This window comes from Rhinolophus sinicus, chromosome 2 (assembly GCF_057876585.1).
Source record: "Rhinolophus sinicus isolate RSI-liver-muscle chromosome 2, RSI-T2T, whole genome shotgun sequence".
In the NCBI taxonomy this organism is placed as follows: domain Eukaryota; kingdom Metazoa; phylum Chordata; class Mammalia; order Chiroptera; family Rhinolophidae; genus Rhinolophus; species Rhinolophus sinicus.
The window spans coordinates 136,867,486-136,888,269 of NC_142502.1; the positions used below are offsets into that span (position 1 = coordinate 136,867,486).

The following is a 20,784-nucleotide window of genomic DNA, read 5'->3' on the forward strand; positions in this document are numbered from 1 at the left end:
CTCACTACTTCTCTATGTTGGTTAGCTTCTATTGTTGCTCAGCTCTAGTCAGAAAGCTTTTCCTCAATCTAAAATAAATCTACTTTCTGATAACTTCTGTCTAGTCTCCATTCTGCCACTTGGGATAAGAGTTCCTAAACTTGGATGCACATCAGAATGACATGAAGAGTTTTTTAAAAAAACATTAGGAATTCCAAAGACACATTCCAGACTAACCAAGCTGACACCCTTAGGGTTGAGTGCTCAAACATCCTCCCCCCTCCTTGGGGTGATATCCACCATGCCAATAGTGTGATGAGAGTGGGCTGTGCCCTGGTCAACACTGCTTAAGGTCATTTGTACCACTTTTCTGCCTGGGTCTTTGAAAGTTAGTAGTTAATGTATTAGGCTATGTGTGAAATAATCCTGTGTTGATCCTGGGTGCTGGGAATGAAAGGCAAACCCTGTACTTGTTGGAAACTATCAAAGCAGAATCATTCAAGCCAACCCTCATTTCGTAGCTGGTGGTAGTAAAAGTATAGGTTGTGGCATCAGAAAAATCAGCGTTCAAATCCTGCCTCTAGCATTTGTACAGGTGTGTAACATTGGGTGAGTAACTCTCCATCTGAATTCCAGTTTCCTCCTTATAAACTGGGATGAATAGCCCTACACAACAGTCATTGGCATAAATGGGGTGATGAACGTAATGCTCTTTATCACCTCACCCCGCTTTCTGTCCACCCCTTTTTCCCTTTTTCTCCCAGACTCCCCTTTGCCAGATGCTACCCTTGGAGAAACCAGGACATTTCTTAACTCTATTTAGTCACATTCGGGTTAACAAAACAGAGACTATTTCCCCAAATTGTTCCTTCTTTGTCTGTGGTGAGTGTGTGTCCTATTACACTGGACTGTTTCTCTTTAAATCTCTATCAATAAGAAAGAGAGAAAGGAGGGGTATTCCAGGCTGGGGAAAGAGGGGTGGGTCTGAAGCAAAGCCTGGCTGAGGTATGGGAAAGCCACCTGCTTGCACAGACAAGGCTGTTTATTACAGAGAAAGAGACAGTAGTTCCAGAGGATATCTACTTCACAATCTTGAGGAGATTAGAACTTCCTCATTGGGCAATGTTGGACAGCTTCTTTCTTACCATAACACACCACTCCGACATGTCCACTTCCCATACAGAATTGTGGGTAGAGGCAAGAGGAGTTCTAAAAGGATATTAATCTCATACTTTTTATGAAATAACACCCCACATGGGAAGCCCATCTCCTTAAAGGCCCACATTTTCTTCCAGGTTACCACTAAAAGGAGGGAAAATCATGTCATAGCAACAAAAATGCAAGGGATAGAGGGAGCAGGTCACCCTGGTAGATGCTTCATTTCAAAGTGGCCCAGTGGGACAGATGCAGCCCCAGCCAGGTCTGAGGAATCCCCAAAAGGAAAGGCATAGAGACCCAGAAAGGGACCTCAGAGGAACAGGCCAGGGAGCAGCCTTGACCAAGGCCACACAGTGAGACTAGTATCTGGATCACCTAAGTGCCTTATTCTATTGCCAAGAATAAGAAATGTGACAATCCTACTGCAGGTCCAGACGGGCCCATCTTATCTCGCAAGCCAGTTCCAACTGGGTGGCTGGTGGTCACTGCCGGGTTGCTGAGTCCACCCCACCTGGACCTACTGGAAAATGGTCCTGATCAAACTACTGATATCTAGAAGAAAGCACTATTCCAACTCTGACCGTTTATTATATAAAGTTACACACAAATCCTATCTTGAATACCTTAAGTAGTTTCAAAGGAAAGTGTAGAAGAAACCTTAAAATTCAACATCTGTAAGACAAATCTGTAAGATTCCTATAATTCAACCCCTGAGTCTTTGACCACTGCTGGGACCCCAACTTCTCCCATTTCATAGCCTTTATTGAAAATCAGTTACATGCAAATCACTACAGTACACAGGAATATAATTTTAAAAGAAATCAATTCTGGAAATGGATAGTAGTGATGGTTGCACAACAATGTGATGTACTTAATGCCACTGAATTTTTAAAAATGTATACAAGTGGACACTTTGGTCAATGTTGCTCAAGCAGTAGTTCACCGTAATCACAAGTGTCTAGACGCCAATGGTACCCACTTTGAGCACCTCTTGAAATTGCAGAAGTCAAACGTGACTTGTATTCATCTTTTGTTATTGGTATGTACTGAATATTACAATTTTAATGCAGTTTTTTCCTTTCCTAAAATGTGTATACATTTTTTTGGCAGTGTGTGTGTGTGTGTGTGTGTGTGTGTGTGCGCGCGTGTGTGTGTGTGTGTGTGTGTATCTCCAAGGCTCCAACCCAGCTTCCTCAAAAGAAATTTAAGAAGGACCATACCCTCTTGAAGTGAAGGGCTTTGTCTAGTCTCACCTACTTTAATTCAACCAGTCAAAACAGGGTTGGAGGGGCAGGGGCAGGGATACTACAGAGCAATAAGAATGCAGCACCTACCACCACATGCAACAACATAGATAGCTGTTATCTCACACTACAAAGTTGGGTGAAAGAAGCCAGACACAATAGGGGACATACTGTATAAGCCCATTTACAGGAAGTACAGAAACAGATCAATGTTGGCTGGTACAGGTCAGGACAGCTATTACACTAAGTTGGGGTTAGTGCTTGTGCTCATAACGATTTTTCCTGGACCTGGGCAGTGATTCCCTGGTGTGTGCATTTTCCTGTGCATATTATACTTCAATTTAAAATTATAGGAAGAAAAAAAGACAAGCCACTGACTAGGCCCTAGTGCACCCACTATGCATAGTCAGAGGGCCAAACGTGATCAGAGAGTTCAAAAAAGGTCAAACTAGAGGGGAGAGTCATCATCTAAATGCAGCCACACACACAGCCTTCCAGTCACTGTGTTCTTACACATGCTTGCAACTTCGTTTCCAAAGAATTTCATATCGTTGCATTCTTCCTTTGCCAGTGTTTTACCACAAATCTTTGACGAGGAAACCAAGGCTTGGAGAAGCTTCCCCAAACCACAGGCCAAGTCCCTGGCAGAACCCAACATCCAGTGGCCAGCTGAGTGCCCTAACCTGGGGCACAGGTGTGCCCATCTGAGGAAAGCTAGGTAGCTGCTGTCAGGATAATCATTGAGGATAATGCCTTCTCAGAATCCTGAGAAGACCAAGGCTGTGCAAAGAGCAAGTTTACCCTGTAAAGTTGCCAAATGAAGGCCAGATGATCCTGATTTTTTTGGGGGAAAAAAAAAGATGGGCTGGGAAGGAAAAGACACAGCAGAACTTGGATTCTTTAAGGCTCCTGTCATCTGAAACAGATCTGCCATAACGCTTCCTTCGGATGGGACAAGATGGACCCTCCCTGGGGCCTGGGGCCTGGGGCCTGCCATGCCACCTCAGGAAGATTCAGCTCCGAAGCACTGTGCACTGACAAGCCTGGGGCTGCAGGGTAAGTGTGGAGCTGACAGAGGAGGCTACGGGCCACTCCTCCAGGATCTTGTTGCACCGTCGTGAGTCACAGGGTTTCCTGTTCTTCCAGTTCTTGCTCTGAGCTGCATCAAATTACAGCCAGATAGTCCTCAGGCAGCAGCACCTGTCAGGGGTCCAGGAGATGGGCATTTGGGATGCCCACCCCAGGACCTTCCTGTCCTCAAGCACTTCGTTCCAACTGTGGGGCAGCAGTGCCAAGGAATAATATGTCGCAGAGGAGCACGACTGTGGCACGGTTCATTTACCCACACATATTGCTTGAAAACTAAACTGAATGTGCCAGGGCCAGGCACCAAGGATACCGAGATCAAGGAGACCCCGGGCTTTGCCTGCTAGGAGCTCAGTCCATTGGTGGGAGTCAAGTAAGTCAGCAATTACAAGCTGAATGTAAGGGCGGTGAATAGGCATTTATTTTACTGTAATAAAATAGATTTATAATCACTTAAATCACACACATCACTACAATTCTGAGGAGTATTTGTCTTGCAAAGGTTAGAACCATGTGTAGGTGCTGACCCTACGCCTAGAACGTTCTCCTCTTCTGGCCTAACAAACTCCCACTTGCCCTTCAGGGCCCAGCACAAATGGCCTCTCCCCCAAATGCCTTCCCAAATTCCCTAGCCATGACGCCAATGAACTTTTGACACCTTGTGTCTCTCCTCTCACTGGTCCCAGAGGGCTGAGGGCACCGAAGACATGCTCCCAACTTCCTACTTGTGATGCCAGCAGCTATCTAAGTCCTGTGATACAGCAAGTGTTCAAGACGTATTTGTTGTGGTTACATACAAGGGCCATGGGAGTGCTGAAAAGAGGAGTGGGAGAGTCACTTGGGTGCACAGACAGAGCTGGTGGTGACTCCCCAGGGACTCTGAGCCTGACCTTGTTCTTCAGGCCTGAGGCCGTGCTATACAGGATCCTGGCAGCAGCACAATTTCCTCTCCATCTGCTTGGCTGCCCTGGACAGTGCCCCAGGTCCACTAGGGGTCAGATTCTGCCTCCCCAGGACAGTCCCATGCCAGGGGCCAGAGCACCGCTGAACCTCTTGGCCCATAGGGCCATCTGAAGTCTCCACTCCTGTCTGCTGCCCCCGTCCCCCTGCTGGGCCAAATCCCTCTGGGTCTGTGCCTCTGCGCCGTCCAGCAGCAGACCTCCCAGTGTGGCCCACCCCCCCCACCCCCCGCCATCACAGCCACTGTAGGCAGGGCAACCAGACTGCCCCGTTTGCCCAGGACAATCTCAGTTTACACTGTGGTAGCGGCATAACTACTAATAGTGGCCCTCGCACTCTCGAAAGGGGCCACGTTTAGACAATAAATTATAGAGTCACCGTAGGTACAGGCCACAAAGGAAACCCCGCTTCTGTTCTTGAGGATCCCACACCGGAATGATGACAAGAACTCATGCTACACAAATGGTGCTGAGAAGAAGCAGGATGGGTTCCTGCTCTGGACCTTGTCCTATGTAAGCTTGGGCAGGTCCCCAAGTACACAGCACTAAGGGACACTTTTTCTAATCTATAAAATGAAGGGTTTGGACTATATGATCCCAAAGTTCTCCCTTCTCAACTGACATCTGACTGTCATCACCCCATGAAACTGAAACACAATTGGCCATCTCCAGTTGTCCTGGGGGGGCCCACGATGGGTGGGGTACAGGGCCTGGGCTCTGGAGCCAGACTGCCTGGGTTTGAATTCTGGCTTACCGTTCAGTAAGCTACTGTCTCTTTCTGTACCTTGGTATCTTCACCTGAGTAATGTAATAATAATGTCTACTCTGGCGGGCTGCTTGAGGAAGGCCTGAGTTACAGCAGAGCGCACACAGGGCCCAGCGCTTAGCAAATAGTGAACTGTAATATGTGTTATTTTAAGACCTTTGGGGATTGAGAGGGAAAGGGAACTGATGGGACACACCTGAAAGGCTTCATTCGGAGGGATTGAGACAGGAAATTTGGGGAGGAAGCAGGAAGCAGGAGGGGAAAGTCCCTCATGTGGGAAAAAGGAAAAGTGGTAGCTTCAAATGCCCTCACTGAACCCTAATTAAAGCTGCCCATGACTTACCTGGTTTCCTTCCTTTATCAGACAATATGGAGATGCCATAAAGAAGAGTTTGGGAATAAGGCCTTTCAAGGACAGGGACCACCTCCCGCCCCTGCTGAGCTGAGGGTGAGGAGGGACAGGAAGGCTGGGTGGGTGGTGAGTGCCAAGGGCTCCCACAGCCAGCTTCTCAGTCCTGACTCACTCTCTTGGTTACTCCGAGATGAATTTTAATCAAGGTCCCCCCAAGGAAGAAATGTCAAGGAAATGCTTAGAGATCCACAGATGAAAGTACAAAATGCATGGTCACCCCTAAAAGAGAGCAGCACTTCAGGGGAAATGAGATTCTCTGGCTCCTGTTCCCACGGGAACAGAGCCAAGACTCGCCACTGGGTTTGGACAAGACAAAGCTGGTACAGGGATAAGGGGAGGAGAGTGTGGGTTCCACACAGAGGGTCCCCTTGGGCTTTGTCAAGAACCCCAGGCTTCCCAGTGTCAGGAGGGGCCACACTAGACAGCCCAGAGTCTATATATGAGAGGCATACTGCTGAGATCCAAAATGGTCAGGGACCTTCCACTCAATGTGTTAAAAGAATATAGGAATGATTGTTCCCTTTGGTGAAATTCCAGGGGTCAGTGGGACCGAAACCTATTATCACCGGGATCTATGACAGCACAGGGCACCTCAAGCGGTTTCCCCCTTGGGAAGCGAGAGTCTGGGGCAGATGTGAGGAAGGGTGTGCAATCGTCTCATAGGCCAACTCCAGCATAAATGGTCTCAGCAACTGCCCTTGCAGCCTCTGCCCTTCTGCCCTCTGGGGAAGGTATTGAGGGAGAGGGGACTGGGTGTCTGCGGTGAAAAGGGGTTGAACTAATGCTGTGATTCTTCAGTGCAGCTATGTCTCTCATGGCTTCCCAAGGAAGACACTTCAACCTGAGGTGCACCAATGGCTAAGGTGTCCCAGAGACTCTCCCCAGTGGGGGTGCTAGCTCCCCAAGGAAAGCAAGCTGGAGGAAGAGCTCAAAGATGGGTCTCCTCTGTTCAGGAAAGAGATTTTAGAAGTTGGAGGAGCAGAGAAGACGCTTCCTTATTCCTCGGCTTTTGGAACTTTCAAACCTTCTGCCCTCCCTCTCCTGTGCTCCAATCTGACATCAGACAGAGGACATAGATGGTCAGAACCTGTATGTCCTAAAAGCCCTTGGGGAAAAAGCAGCAGGGCCTCTTTTGCTCCTGCCCAGATGGATAGCACAGTAGGCTTTCTAAGAGTGGTCTTTCTCTAGGTACTGATATTTACCACATAGTGTTGACCACGTGTCAGGCACAGCTCTAAGAGCTTCACATACATTCACTCTCTGTGATCCTTACAACAACCCTATTAAGGTGTTATCCAAACGCTCTCCATTTTAAAAGAAGATGAAACTGAGGCCTAGAGAGGTTTAATTAACCAGCCCAAGTGCACACAACTGATTCCATGGTGAGCCAGAATTCAACCCCAGGGAGCCTGGTTCTACGCCTCACCACGAAGCCTCTCCTAGTGACTGCGGGACTGTCCCTCAGCGGCATCACTAGCCCCACTCCTCTGCTTTTGGCTATGGCAGCTCCTGAGCTCATGTTCCTCCAGCTCACATGCCTGCCTTGTTCAGCAGGCTGGCAGATGCCTGGCCTCCGTGGAAACCCCGGCAACAGCCGGGTGAGACTCTCCCGGGGACAACTGAGCAGACTTCTCTCCCACTGGCTTCCTGGAGTGCTTACATTGCTCACATTTTTCTGGTTGAGGACAGAAAAACAGTAACCCCGGTAACCCCCCTTTCAGCCAGGGGTCATGGACATTCGCTGACTGCTGTGGTCTGCGGACCTCACCTTACATTCATCTTTTATAAAAAGCCACTCCCACCAGGACTGTCCCATGACATGGCACACTGAGAGCTGACAGCTATGGTCTTAGTTGCAGCTACGAACTAGCTGTGTGGCCATGAATGATACACTATAAAACTGAATGGGGACTGCACCATGTTCTTCTAATGCAGGTTCTCACCCTACAGATATTTGGGGTCAGAAAAACCTTTGCTGTGGGCGGTGGGGAGGGACGTGGGGGTGCTATCCTGTGCATTGTAGGATGTTTTGCTGCATCCCTTGCCTCGACTTACTAGATGCAATAATGCATCCTCATCTACCTGCCTATGACAACCCAAAATGTCTCCACACATTACCAAAGTCCACTGGGGGGCAAAATTACTAGTAGTTGAAAACTACTACTCTAAAGAAATAGCAAAAACAAACACAGGCTTTGCCCTGTAAATTTGGGTAGAGTGGAATTCTTGCTCTTGAAGATAGGCTGGCGTAGTCCCCCACATAAGCTTATCTATCCCAAAATGTCAATCGAGCTGAGGTGGAGAGACCTGCTTTAGAAGTTAGCAGAAACAGCCACTCAAGTGCAAAGAAGCATGGGTGTGATGCATGGCATGTGATATTAAGATGCAGCCAATGAACTGTGGGATTCGATGTGCACCCCTCCCCCCGCCCGTACCCCCACTGCTTTGGAAAGGCAAAGACAGACAACACACAGTGTTCGAAAACAAACCAAACTTGCTGACTTCAAACCTCAACAATGATAATGAGGAACCCCTTATCAAGAGATGTCTTTTAAATCAGAAGTAGCTGAACAAAGGAAGCCAGTTTTCTGGGGTTCTTGAGTCCTTTTAGTACATCAGATCTCCTTATTCTGACTGCCAGATTTTTCAAGAAAACTGTTGTGCTTTGTGTTGTTTTGATTCCCCTTGGAAAAGGGCCCCTAACTGCCCTCAAACTCCTCATGGTGCTGAAAAAGTTTAACTTTGAAAAGTGATGTTAAAAAAAAAGTTGGCTTTGTCTGTGGAGCCTCAGAGAGAATTTTAATTCATTCAGGGATAAAGAAAAAAATGCTTCCTCGTGCTCTCTGAAATAGAAGTTTGACAATACAGATGGATGGTTACCAAACACTACAAAATATTCCTACTACCATCAGTTCTTCTGAGCAGGGAAGAGACAGCATTAGTATACTAAATATTAGGTTACAAGATGAACGAATGAGACAAACTGTACCTGTCAATGTCAGTTAACTCAGTCAAAAATAAACTTGTCAAGGTTTTAATAATCAGTAGTTTACTCCTGGTACTTTAATCCCTTATCTGATTATTAATGGCTCATAGTAGGTGCTTAAAATATATCATTCATGGTTCCCTTGATGTCCCTAACTCCCCTCCCCATGGTAATGCACCCTCTCTTGACTGCTACAGCCCAGAGAGATTATATATGACCCTTCAGTATCTTTTCCTGGAGCTTTACCTCACCAGAAAACTGAAAGATGGCTTAGTTTCAGTTTCCCACATGTTACCCACAGGGCCTTGTATTCACAGTAGGTTCTCAAAAAACATTAAAACTCTTGCCTCTTGGAGGCTCTGTTGAAACTTTCTGCTTCCAAGATACCCTTCCCACCAATAAGTCCAGAGTTGAAAGCCACCCCTGGCTCATACATAAGGAGCCCAAGTGAGCCATCTATGCTCCAGGATTGGAATGAAAATATGTCACCAGTCTATGCATATTAAAACAATTTGGGCACAGCCAGATGGCTCAGTTGGTCAGCGCGCGATACTCATAACACCAGGGTTTCCGTTTCAATCCCCACATGGGCCAGTGTGAGCTGCGGCCTCCACAACTAGATTGAAACAACTACTTGACTTGGAGCTGATGGGTCCTGGAAAAACACACTTAAAATAAAAAGTTAAAAACAAACAAACAACAACAAAAAAAAACAATTTGGTCAATGGCTAAAGGAAGGAGGTACACTTCATCTCACTTCTATTGGTTAACCCTGATTCTCATTCCTAAGAGACAGAAATCCTGTATCTTGTATATCGATTATACCTCAATTAGTAAAAAGAAATCCTCTCTCCACAGGCAGGACATAAAGCCCTGATTGCTGGAGGACAGGAAAAGCCTTGTCCCTTTTTCCCTTCTCTCACCAACCTTCCCTTTACCATCAGCATCAGCCTCAAGCTAAGCCTCAAGCCGTGATGGAGGAATAGCCCATCACTGCCTTTCCCTCTAAGGGTCCACCTATCCCCTGATCCCTTCAGCCCAGGACTAGCACTGCCCCGGCCCCCCCCCCCCCCTTGCCTTTCACTCTCCTTTACTTCCTGCAGCTCTTGCTCAGCTTCTTTCTCCAGGAAAGTCCCCTCCCTCATTATCACACTCACTGAGCACCTCACCAGTGGCCAAAAACTGTGGCTACAAATGTGAACAGCCAGATTCTCCCTGCCCTGAGGAAGGAACCAGAACTGATAACTGCCAACTCCAGTGTATGGGGGAATGATAGGACAAAAGCAATGGTGAGTCACATTTTGGGGGAATGAAGACAAAGAGATAAGGTTGGGATAAGGAGGCGTTCAGTATACAGAATCTTAAAAGGTCTCTGAAATGATCCAGTCTGGCTCCAGAAAGAGAATGGAAACAGAGAAACTCTAGGGAGGCCTCTGAAGTAACCCAGAGACCACTTGACAAAGATGCAGCAATCAGAAAGGAATGTTAGTGAAATGAGCCCAGGGCTCCCAACCAGAATAGCCAGAGGGTACTGGTGCCATTACTCTAACCAAGAGGAGAGATAGCTGCATTTCTGGGCATGCTGAGTGAAGGTGCTGCCTGCATCCAAGAGTGAACGCTGACAGGGGCCACGATGGAGTCCACTAATGACCCCAGCAGCAGGTGGGGTGGGCAAGAGCATGGTGCTCTGGAGCCCAACTGAGTGGCTTCAATTCCTAGCTCTTACGAAAAAAGCTAGTGCCCTTGAACAAGTTAACTCTGTGCCTCACTTCCTTACCAGTGAAACAGGGATATTGATAAAACAGCAGGTCCTCAAACAGAAGAACGTTGTTTTGATCAATGTCATTTCATTATAATGTTGATGAGATGCCATAGGAACTTAATTCTTGTTTATATCAATTAGACCATGGTAAAAATTGGTTTCATTATACATCATTTCACTTAAACTCACAGAGCCTATCATTAAGTAAGGACTTACTGCAATTTTATCTACTTCATAGGGTTGTTGTGAATGTTAATGAGCTAACATGTGAAGAGCTTAAAACAGTGCCTGGTACACAGTAGGTGCTCTATGTGTTTGCTCTTGAGTTTCAAACTGTCAATGGCAAAAATTAACAAATAATTCTAATTCCCCTCCTAATGGCACAAGACACTGGGCTTGTCCATCAGGAGACAAGTGACCCCAATGGGGCCAGCTAGTCCTGGGCAGGTGACCCTAAGCTTTCCATGCCTCAGACTACAACCCAGGAGACGTAAGATGATGGGGATTTCAGAAGCATCCGAATCAAGGCCTGATCAAGACTCTAAAATTAAACTCAATTGTCCTCCTTCTGTGCTAATTCTTCCTTCTAGCAGCAACTTTAAAAGAAGCTTCCAAAATATTCTCTCTGATTCTCTTCCTACTTCCTATGTGTTTACATCTGGAATCAAACATCTGTGCTCACCTAAAGTTCTGACACCAGGTGAGTTAAAGGCCTGATTCAACTCTGCCCCCATTGGTAATTTAGAGGAAGTACACCCAAGTGTCCACCAGGCACTTCACAGGTTGAAAGGTAGCAGCTACAAGTGTAGAGAAGAGAAGCCTACAAGAAAAATGTTTTCAGATTGCTGTGCTTAATTATCACAACTCCATAAATTGGACAGGGCCAATGTTTATCATCCCCATTTTACAAAAAGAAAATGACAGTCCAAAGAGGCAAAGTGATGTGCTCAGGGTCCTATGGTTAAAAAACAAAACAAAACAAACAAAAAAAACCCCCACAAAACAGAGATTAGAACTCATTTCCAGATACCAGGGCTAATTCTCTTTCCACTTTGGGACCAAAGAGATGGTTTCTTTCCAGGCCAGGAGGGTGGTACAACTCCACAGTTCACGTCCCAGCCTCCTTCCTCTGGATTGGGGAAGAATAAATCTGCAAAAGAATTAAAATGTCCTGGGGTGGTAGTCACCCAACCGAGAAGACCTTCAGTTGGAGTGAAGATCCTACAGCTTTGTATTTTAGGACTTGCCAAGGGATGACGGTCTTCCCCAAGTGTTAACTCTCTTCTTGGGCAGAGAAGCCCAAAGAAGTTGCCAAGATCCTGCCAGCTCACAGACACGTTCTTAACTAAACTGAATTAAAGTGCAGAGCAGGGCCACATCCCAGGAATGAGTTAGTGAATAAGCAGAGAAAAACTGAACTCAAACAGCCACCCTCTGCTCCCTACTCTAGTCTGAACCTGAGTAATTCCCTGCTTTATTGGGGGGGGGGGGTGTTGAGGGGGGCTTTCAAGTGCCAGGGCTCTAAAAACACCAAGACCCACCATCTTCTCCTTTGCTCTCGGGGTCTCCAGGACGTAAATACGAGCAGGTTACCCCACCAAACAATAATGTCAAGACATTTTCCCCAAAAACGTGTTCCCATTAACACACAGAAACTTCAAGTACCGTTTGTAATTGAGCAATGCTCCGTCAGTGCCTCACAGCATTGGACACTGCCCACCCTCGCCCCAGCCCATCCCCTCTTCTCAAATCCTAGCTGAGGCTCACCGCCAGGAGCCAATCCTAAAATCCCGAACATTTCAGAAACTGAATTCTCCCCAGAGTGATAGGCTCTCAGGCCCAACCAGGCCCCACCCCCACCCCGTACCCGGAGGCTCGGAGAGCTGGGCTGTCGCCCCGCCAGAGGCTCTTTTTTATGTAAATGACTGGCCCGAAGGGACAGCTCGGGCTGGGGGGCCTGCTGTGCGTGAGGTGGGCACAGACAGGTCAGGTACTGGGGCAGGAAAAAAAGCTCGTTTTCGGAACAACAGAAATCTCAAGGAAGACGGGAGGGGCGGAGGTGGGGGGAGTTAGTCCTCTCGGAGTAACTTTTAGGAGCACCAGAAATAACATCCTAAATCCGCCGCCCCCCCAACTTGGAGACGGCCCCGGGGACCTAAGGCTGTGCAGTTCTGAGGCAGATGGAAGACGGGGGCCTTGCACGCCCCTTGCGGAGCTTCAGTTCCGGGCGCTTCAGTTCCGGGGAGGGGGCGCAGCGGGAGGAGTTCCTACGTCTCTTTCCCAATTCCCTCCCTCGTGGGTGGGCCTCTCCCCAAGCACACCTCCGCAAGGCGGAGAGGAACGCCAAAAGGAACCGCACTTCCCCAAAACGCGGCACTTTTGCGCAGGAGGCCCCTGGCAGCCCCACGCGGCAGCGGAGCCTCCTCCCCCAGCCACAGTTCTCCCCACGTGTTCTCGCCGGAACTCAGGCTGCGAAAGAGGGGCTCCTCCCACGTGGGCCCATCAGTCTAAGACTACTTGTCGGGTGACCCGCCCCTCCAGAAAAAAAGAGCGCGAGCACGCGCAGGGTGGCAGGGAGTGAGAGCCGTGCGGAGCGCGAGCCCCGGCGCCTCACACGCGCGCACACGCCTGCCTGTGCCTAGCGGACGTGGCTCCTCGTGCCCAGAAGTTTCCCGGCCGCCCAGACTTTTTCCACGTCCTCCGCCCTGAATGGGGAAGAAGCGTGTCCTCTCGGGGTCAAGGAGAATTCCGGCCGGGAACCCGAAGAATAGGCCGGGGTGTGGGTGGGGGGGGGACCATGCAACTTTCTCAGAGGCGAGCCAGCTGCCTCTGCCCGGCTTACTTACCTTCTGCACTTGGTCATGGTTGAGCTCGGTGAAGAAGTAGGCGAGCAGATGCGAGGCGATCATCCTGTGGCGGACCGACGGCGCTGAGTTGGGAAACCAAGGCTGGAGCGTGTGTAGGAAAGGAGGGCAGCACGGTTGGAAAGCTTTATTCCCGGGCTTGGCTGCCCGACTGGGACCGGTAAGTCCGGGCGGTCCACAGAAAAGGCTAACAGCGATGGCACGCCCGGCTGAAGGGTCTCGGGTCTCTAGAAATAGGTTTGGGGAGTCACAACTGCTAGACGGCGCCCAAGAATCACTCCCGGAGACGTCGGGTTGCCCCGCTGTCAAGGCTCTAACTTCAACCACAGGATCACTAAGGCTCAACTTGGGAAGAATCGCAGCTCGGCTCCACTAAGGCGATCAGACCTCTCCGGCTCACACGCGCCCTGCTCTCGCCCACGGATCTTCTCCGCTAGGTGACTCGGCGTTGCCAGTGGTGGCCCGGGACTCCTGCACTAGAGTTTCGTGCAACAATGTGGCTTATTGAGGGGCTGCCGGCTCCGGGGCCGCCCAGTAAATGACGCGCGCACGCCCATTGGCTGCACTGGGAGGGTGTGTGCACCACGGGCCGCCCGCCGCCGCAGCACAGCCAATCAGCGCGCACGGCCCGTGGGCGCGGCGGCTCAGACACCAGAGCCTGCAAGCCAGAGGGGCGCGCCGGGGTGGGGGGGCGGGGCCGGTAGGCAGGGATGAGACGTGTGGTCCGTGGCAAAAGGCTGGAGCGGAAAGGCGCATGAGCCACCGCCGCGTCAGACTCAGCTATGGGTGGGGGGCGCGTGATCACAGACCTGGCGTGTCGGGCGACTGGTAAGACGTGTCACCCGACCAACACACGTCCTGTGCGGGGACAGAGATACCGTTTGGCATCTCGCGGTCATGTGAGGGGCCCCACTGGCGGGTCACACTCCTGAAGTATCTTAGTTCTCACCTATTGTGGCTCAACGCGTCCGCGCAACACTGATGCAGAGCGAGCTGCCGCAGCTACTGCTTACTTGATGTCAGGCATCGCAAAACTGATAGAACGTGGCTTTTACTAATCTCGTATTTACAGATGAGGAAACTGAGGCACATAGCCGTTAAGAGACAGACTTGCCCAAGGTCACAGCTAATAAGTGACAGGAATGAAGCCCATGTGCGTCTGACTATTCCCTATAATCCTATCCTGCCGCCTTTGCAGCAAGGGTTGTAGAAGGCAGGAAATGAGCTTTGTCAGCAGCTGTGGGACTCCATGCGTGGATAAAACTGGGTGGGTGATAAGTGGGTAACCGAATGATCCTGGACATGTGTGCGGTGGGGTGGGGTGGCTTACAGATGCTGAGAGAAATGGGAGCCCCAGCCACAGCTAATGCCTGGCACTGGACTCTACATTTATATATATGGTAGAAGCTGGTAAAAGTGAAACACTGCAGCAGACATGAGATTGGTACTTGTGAAGAATAGCAAACCTGGTGTTGGAAAGGTCACAGTAGAGGGAAGATGGTCTGCCATATTCTAGTAGGAATTTCTCATTTTCTCATCAGCAATGGAGTGCTATCTACAATGTGCTTATTATTATTGTTACTATTACGACTACTACTCTTATTATTATTACATGAGTAATAAATGGTCATTGTTGGAAAATAAGAATATACAAACAAAAAGCAAAAGCATTCATGCTCCAACACCTCAGCAGAACTTCTTGAATCTGTGTATCCTTGTCAGTTACACATTCTCACCTCTCCTTCCCTGTACTCCAGTCAGGCTTTGGTCCCAAACTGCTTTGTCATAATCATAATGACCTTCATGTTGCCAAACCCTGTGTGCTCATCTCTTTCCTGCCCTTGTCTTACTCCACCTCTCAGGGATGTTGTACAGTTGACTGCATTCCCCATCTGGACACACCTTCCTCTGTCGGAGCCTGGGAAGCTCCACCCTCCTGCTTTCCCTCTAACCTCACTCTCCAGGCAACTCAGCCCCTGTTTTCTCTACTACTAGTAAAGAGGGCTGTCCTCTACCCTCTCCTCTGATCTAGTCACACTCTCTCCCTGGGCGATCCATCCCAGCCTCGTGACTGTTACATCATCTACACACTGATGCCTCACAAATGTAAATCTATAGTGAGGACCTCTCCCAGATCTCCAGACTTATTTCTCTAAATACCAATTGTCATCTCCACTGACGTGGACGAGCATTCTCACACTTAACATGTCCAAAGATGAACTCAACTTTTCTTCCTAAACCTATTCCTTTCCCACTTGTCTCAGTAAATGGCATCACCATCCGCCCTAAGTCATCCTTGATGCCTTCTTGCCACTCACCCTCATATCTAATCACTCCGTCTAGTCATTCCAGCAATCAGTTTGACCCATAAAGTAGATCCTGTCATTAACTACTTCTGTCCATGTCCTTGGACACGTCTAACCAAGCCTCCAACAACTCAGCTAGAGCCACTACCACACTGCCATATCCTGTCCCCTGCATCCATTCATGCCTACCTCTATCCTGACCCACACAGTCTCTTCTTCACTCAGGAGCCGAAGTAACCTGTTTAATATATAAACCATTCTGTGTCTCTCCCTCACTCAAAGCCATTAAATGGCTTCCAATCTTAGAAAAAAATTCAAACCCCTGACAAGGACCACTAAGTCTTCATGTAAATATGGCTCCTGCCTCCTTCTCCACCCTCCCATACTACTTTCCCCAGTAATCTGCTTGGCACTCATACTGGCATGTTTTCCTCAAAAATGCCAAACTCTGTCTCACCCAAGGGCCTTTCCTCTTCCTTTTTCTTCTGTCCAGAATATTATTCTTCAACTCTTGCTCCTCACTGAGGTTCAGCGTAAATATCACCTTTACAGGATGACTTTCCCCTGACCAGTTTATCTCAAGTAGTTCCCCAAGTCACTGTCACGTGGCCCTGATTGATTTCCTATCGATTTTCTATATATTCTTTCTCCAAGAGGGCAGGATCTGTTTCTACGTTGTCCCCTCACATCCATGGGGCCAAGAATGGTGCCTGTCACATGGTAGGCTTGCAATAAATAATTGTTGGATAAATGAATAGATGAAATCTTGGAGATAACCGTGGTTCACAGTTTGTATAATGAGAGAGAGAGAGAGAGAGAGAGAGAGAGAGAGAGAGAGAGAGAGAGAAAGAGAGAGAGAGAGGATAGTTTTATTATATAATTCTTTCTCAAATCTTTCCCATCTCTCCAATGATCCTAATTCACATACCCAACATCTCTCACTTGATTGCAACAGCCTCATAGTTGGGCTTCCCTCTTTAGATATAGAAACACCATAGATTATACATAGACTTAGATACCCAACAGAGCTTCTTAGAGGAGTGAGGTGGTCAGCTTTGCTTTTTTAAAGCAATAACTGCCTCCCTGTGGATTCGGGGAGGAGATCAGAGACCAGAGGCAGACAGCAGCCAAAGCTGTAAAAGAGGACCAGGGCCTGAACCCCGGGGAGGGTTAGGCAGAGCATCAGGCTATGGGTTCACATGTTTTAAAGTCTGAGTTAGAATTGATGGCTTTGTCCAGGATTGGGTGATGAAGAGGAAGGATGCCTGCTCCCTAGATATACTTGGAAACCCAATAGTCCAGTGCTGCAAAACCCATTGGTCCCAGGCAGTTGGGACCAAACCCAGTGGGTTGTATCAGCATGATCCCTTCTCCACACACTAATTTTAGAATCTCTTCACTTCCCTCTCTGGTCCCATTTCATGTTGACCAGATAACGAAAGTACACACTCATATTATGTCTTATAAAGTTCCCAATCCCAGGAGGGGGTGGAAATAGGTATTGTTATAGCCCCAATTTATACATGACTAAGGTGGGCTACCCACACAAGGCCAAGACTGTATCTTCAACTTTTCTGATTCCAAACTCCATGTCTGGAGTTTATTATTTATTGATTCTCAGCTATCTCTATATCTCTCTCACACACACACATTGAAGAGACATCCATGTAATTTAGACTCCACAGCCCCAAGAGAGAAATCAATCAGCAAATATTTATTAAACAAACCCTTACAATATTTAGACAGTCTGCTCAGTGCTGTGAGAAATATAAAAGAAACAAGATGTGGTTCTTGTCCCTGAGGGATTAACTATTTAATCAGAGATATAAAATCCATACATAAAACAATGATTACATAATGGAAAAGTCTATCATTGAGAGCCAAACATGTGTGTGTGTCTTTATATGTGATGGAGTTTGGGAGGAGGTAAAAACAGAGCCACAGGCCAGAGTGAGCCAAGGGTGGTCTGATTGATATAAATGCCAGCTTTTACACCAGGCTGGATCTGGCTTTGTATAGGACTGACCTGAGCCGGGTGCTAAGCTTCAGGGAGCTGTCCTGGGAAGACACCACTTTATTAAAAGAACTTCATCTACTAAATATTCATTTTTCTAATTAGGATTCATCAAGTTTGCAGTATAAGTGTGGAATTATGTAGAGAATTTAATATTGATGGTGGGCCTGCCCTAAATATAAATACTCAGGACTCCTTGTATTGTGTTGTCTTTAAATATTGGACCCTAACGATCTGCTTGTTTCATAGTTCAACTATAATGTACGAATTTAGAAGATTGGGAAAGAAAGGCATTGAAAAGCAGTTCAAATAGAAAAATAGAACCCATAAGATACATAACGACCTCATTTTATTGTTCAGATTTGCAAACAGAACCAATTCAAGCTATTTTCAGCAGCAAGGGAGTTTGCTGAAGAATACTTAGTCCCTTTCAGGATCTTCAGGAAAGCCAGAAAATCAGGCTCAGAGGCTAACCATCCAAGAGTGATGTCCGAGTTATACCATCAAACTCCACTAGTGGAAATGCTACTGCTATGACCGTTGGGCTCAGATACCCCTGCCCACACTCCTGATGCTGGCACAGGATTTAAAGCCAGGACATGCCATAGCCACCTTTGACAGGATGTCTGTCTCTCAGTATCCTTGCTAGAAGGAAATCTACACAAGAAGGAAGGACTACACAAAAAGTGGAGGACTTGCAAGAAGGAAATACCTCCTTCTTTATGGTATTTGCTTCCAAACTGACATCTAGCCACTGGTGGCAAGAGCCTGGGCCACATGTCCATGCCCTAGCTGCAAGGGAAGTGAAGAAAGCATGGCCAGGAAGTCAGGATCCACAAGTAGGAGAAGTCCTCAAATGTAAGAAGGGTGTTCAAAGGGGCTGGGCAGGCCCAAAGCTTGATAAACATCCACCCCACCCAACAGTCACTGAACTTGCTGCACCAGAAAGTTTAAAGTGCTCTTAGACACATTGGCTTCCTAACATTCCCAAATCTATCCAAAAGATTGAAAAAATAGGACATGTGCTCTCAGTGGGCACTAAACTAGAAAGTAGTCAGTACGCTAAATGACACCAGGAAAACTCACTGTCAATGAATTGACATGGGCTGGATGATTCACCCTGTCCACACACATTCTGTAACCCAAAACCTGTCCACAGATGTATTCAGTGTCACAGTAAATGAGAAAAGGCCACTGTGAAATATTACCAGGAGGCCCCCGTCCAATGCCATTCCAAACATGAGGGCTATCATGTCTGATTCTGTCATCCTTCTGGCCGTATGGCCATATATTCCCCAGATGGTTTGCTTGAGAAGAGCATGGTAGCATGCTGAGGCTGGCATAGGAACCCTATGTGGTCTTGGACCTGTCTGAGCCCCAGTTTTCTCTTCTGCAAAGTGGAGATCATGAGATAGAACATGCAAAGCCTTTCGTTCAGAGCCTGGTATGTAGTAGATCTTGAATACCAGTTTCTAAACACAAATTTCATATTATCAAGTCGTCTATGCACTAAGAACTCGGTAGTTAAAGAAAATTCCAGCTGTCAGAAACAGCAAATGCAGTCTCTGAGACATGGAAGACATTGGTTTGTTCCCAATGCCTGCCTGCAGGGCTCTGGTCTAAAGAACTGATTTCAGTGGGGAATGGCAGGAGGGACCCGGCTGGGCAGGTAGGCAGGGAGGGTTTGACCAAAAGGAAAGTAACAGAATCCCAGCAGCTCTAAAAGGCACAGTGCCTGGGCTGGGCACATTGTGGAGGACCGGTTCTGAGACCAAGTCCTGGGGAAAGATGCTGAAGGTCCCCACTAGGCACAAGGACAGAGAAGCGAAAGAAGTGAGAAAAGTTAAGAGATAGGCCAAATGGGATGTGATAAATGATTGAATGTGAAGGGTGAAGGCAGGAAAGACTCCAAGACAGTGGTTCTCACCCTTGGCTGCTCTTCAAAAGAGCGGTGTATCAAAGGGTTGGGGCAGGGGGCCCTGGGTACAGGCTATGAGGGGTGCCTTGCTGTAGAGAATTTATAAACAATAATACAACCTTCAGTCAGTCTGGTCTTTTATTATCACTGTGTGCTGGCAATTCTAAACAATGCCAATGACAAAATACACCTTCCTGGATTACAGCCGATGGTCCTCCCTGCATCCCTAGCTTCCTGCCCTTATAGAGCCACTATATTAGAATCAGCTGGAGAGCCTTTACAAATCCTGACACCATATAAACAATCAAGGGATGTTAATGGTATCTTTTCTATTGTAATAGAGAACAAAACGACAAAATGCCCAGGAACTTAAATGTACAAGGAACTATGAGGACTAGAGCAAGGAAGGAGACTTAATAGTGCTTCACAGAACTTCATTCCCTCATAGGTAAACCTGTAAACTTGAAATGCAATCCAACAAAAAATAATGGGGAGCAAAAGGCTGATTCTAACATATGAAAAAGGAAAGAGGACTGTCTGCCCAAATTCTGCAAACCATGGAAAGAAACTTGTTCATTTGTTTTTAATATCAGAATGGTGAAGCCCTTTCTAAGAACCTAAATGCTATAAAAGACCTATAAAAGAGTCTCTATTAAGCAAAGTCAAAAGACAACCAAGACAAAACATACATCAGATACAAAAGGCTCAGTTTCCTACTAGATAAAGACCTTTAAATTAATTTTTAAAAAAAGAAATCAAGAACCCTTTGGTAAAGGATACAGACAGAGAGTTCACAGGAAAGGGATAAATGGCTATTTGATGTATGAAAAGATGATTAACATCACTCAGAATAGAGAAAATGCAAATTTAAAATATGCTGATCTACCATTTTTTCACCCATAGCTTGGCACAAAACAAATAACGATAACAAACCTTACCATGGAAAGGAGGTACTTTTCCTCCTGGCACATTGTTGATGGGAGAACACAGCCTCCAGGAGGCCATTTGGACACGCTCCATCAGTTACAAGGACACCTGCTCATTGACCCTGAGGTCCCATTTTTCTTACAGGTATACATACACGTGCTATGTAAGGTTATTTACTGGACCTAAATCCTATCATTTCGGGACTGGAGGATTGGTTAAGGAGAGGAAAGTGCATCCATACAATGGAGTAATTTGGCTGCATTAAAAAAAAAAAAAAAAAAAAAAAAAAAAAAAAAAAAAACTAAGAATAAACATGGAATAATCTGCAAGATACAGTTAAGTCAAAAATGCAAGATATAGAACAGTGTGCAAAGTCATCATTAGTGTATAAAAAGAAACTGAA

The 20,784-nt window shown here is 47.2% G+C and overlaps 1 protein-coding gene across 1 annotated transcript in view; it reads right to left on the reverse strand.

The window, feature by feature from the left end:
- The window catches only part of HK2 (hexokinase 2), a 59,887-nt gene extending 46,193 nt beyond the window's left edge, over nt 1-13,694 (reverse strand). The window contains exon 1 of the mRNA XM_019750336.3: nt 13,199-13,694. Coding sequence (XP_019605895.1) covers nt 13,199-13,261 — 63 coding nt within the window. The 5' untranslated portion in view covers nt 13,262-13,694. The remainder of the gene's footprint in view (nt 1-13,198) is intronic.
- Nucleotides 13,695-20,784: the final 7,090 nt, after the last annotated feature.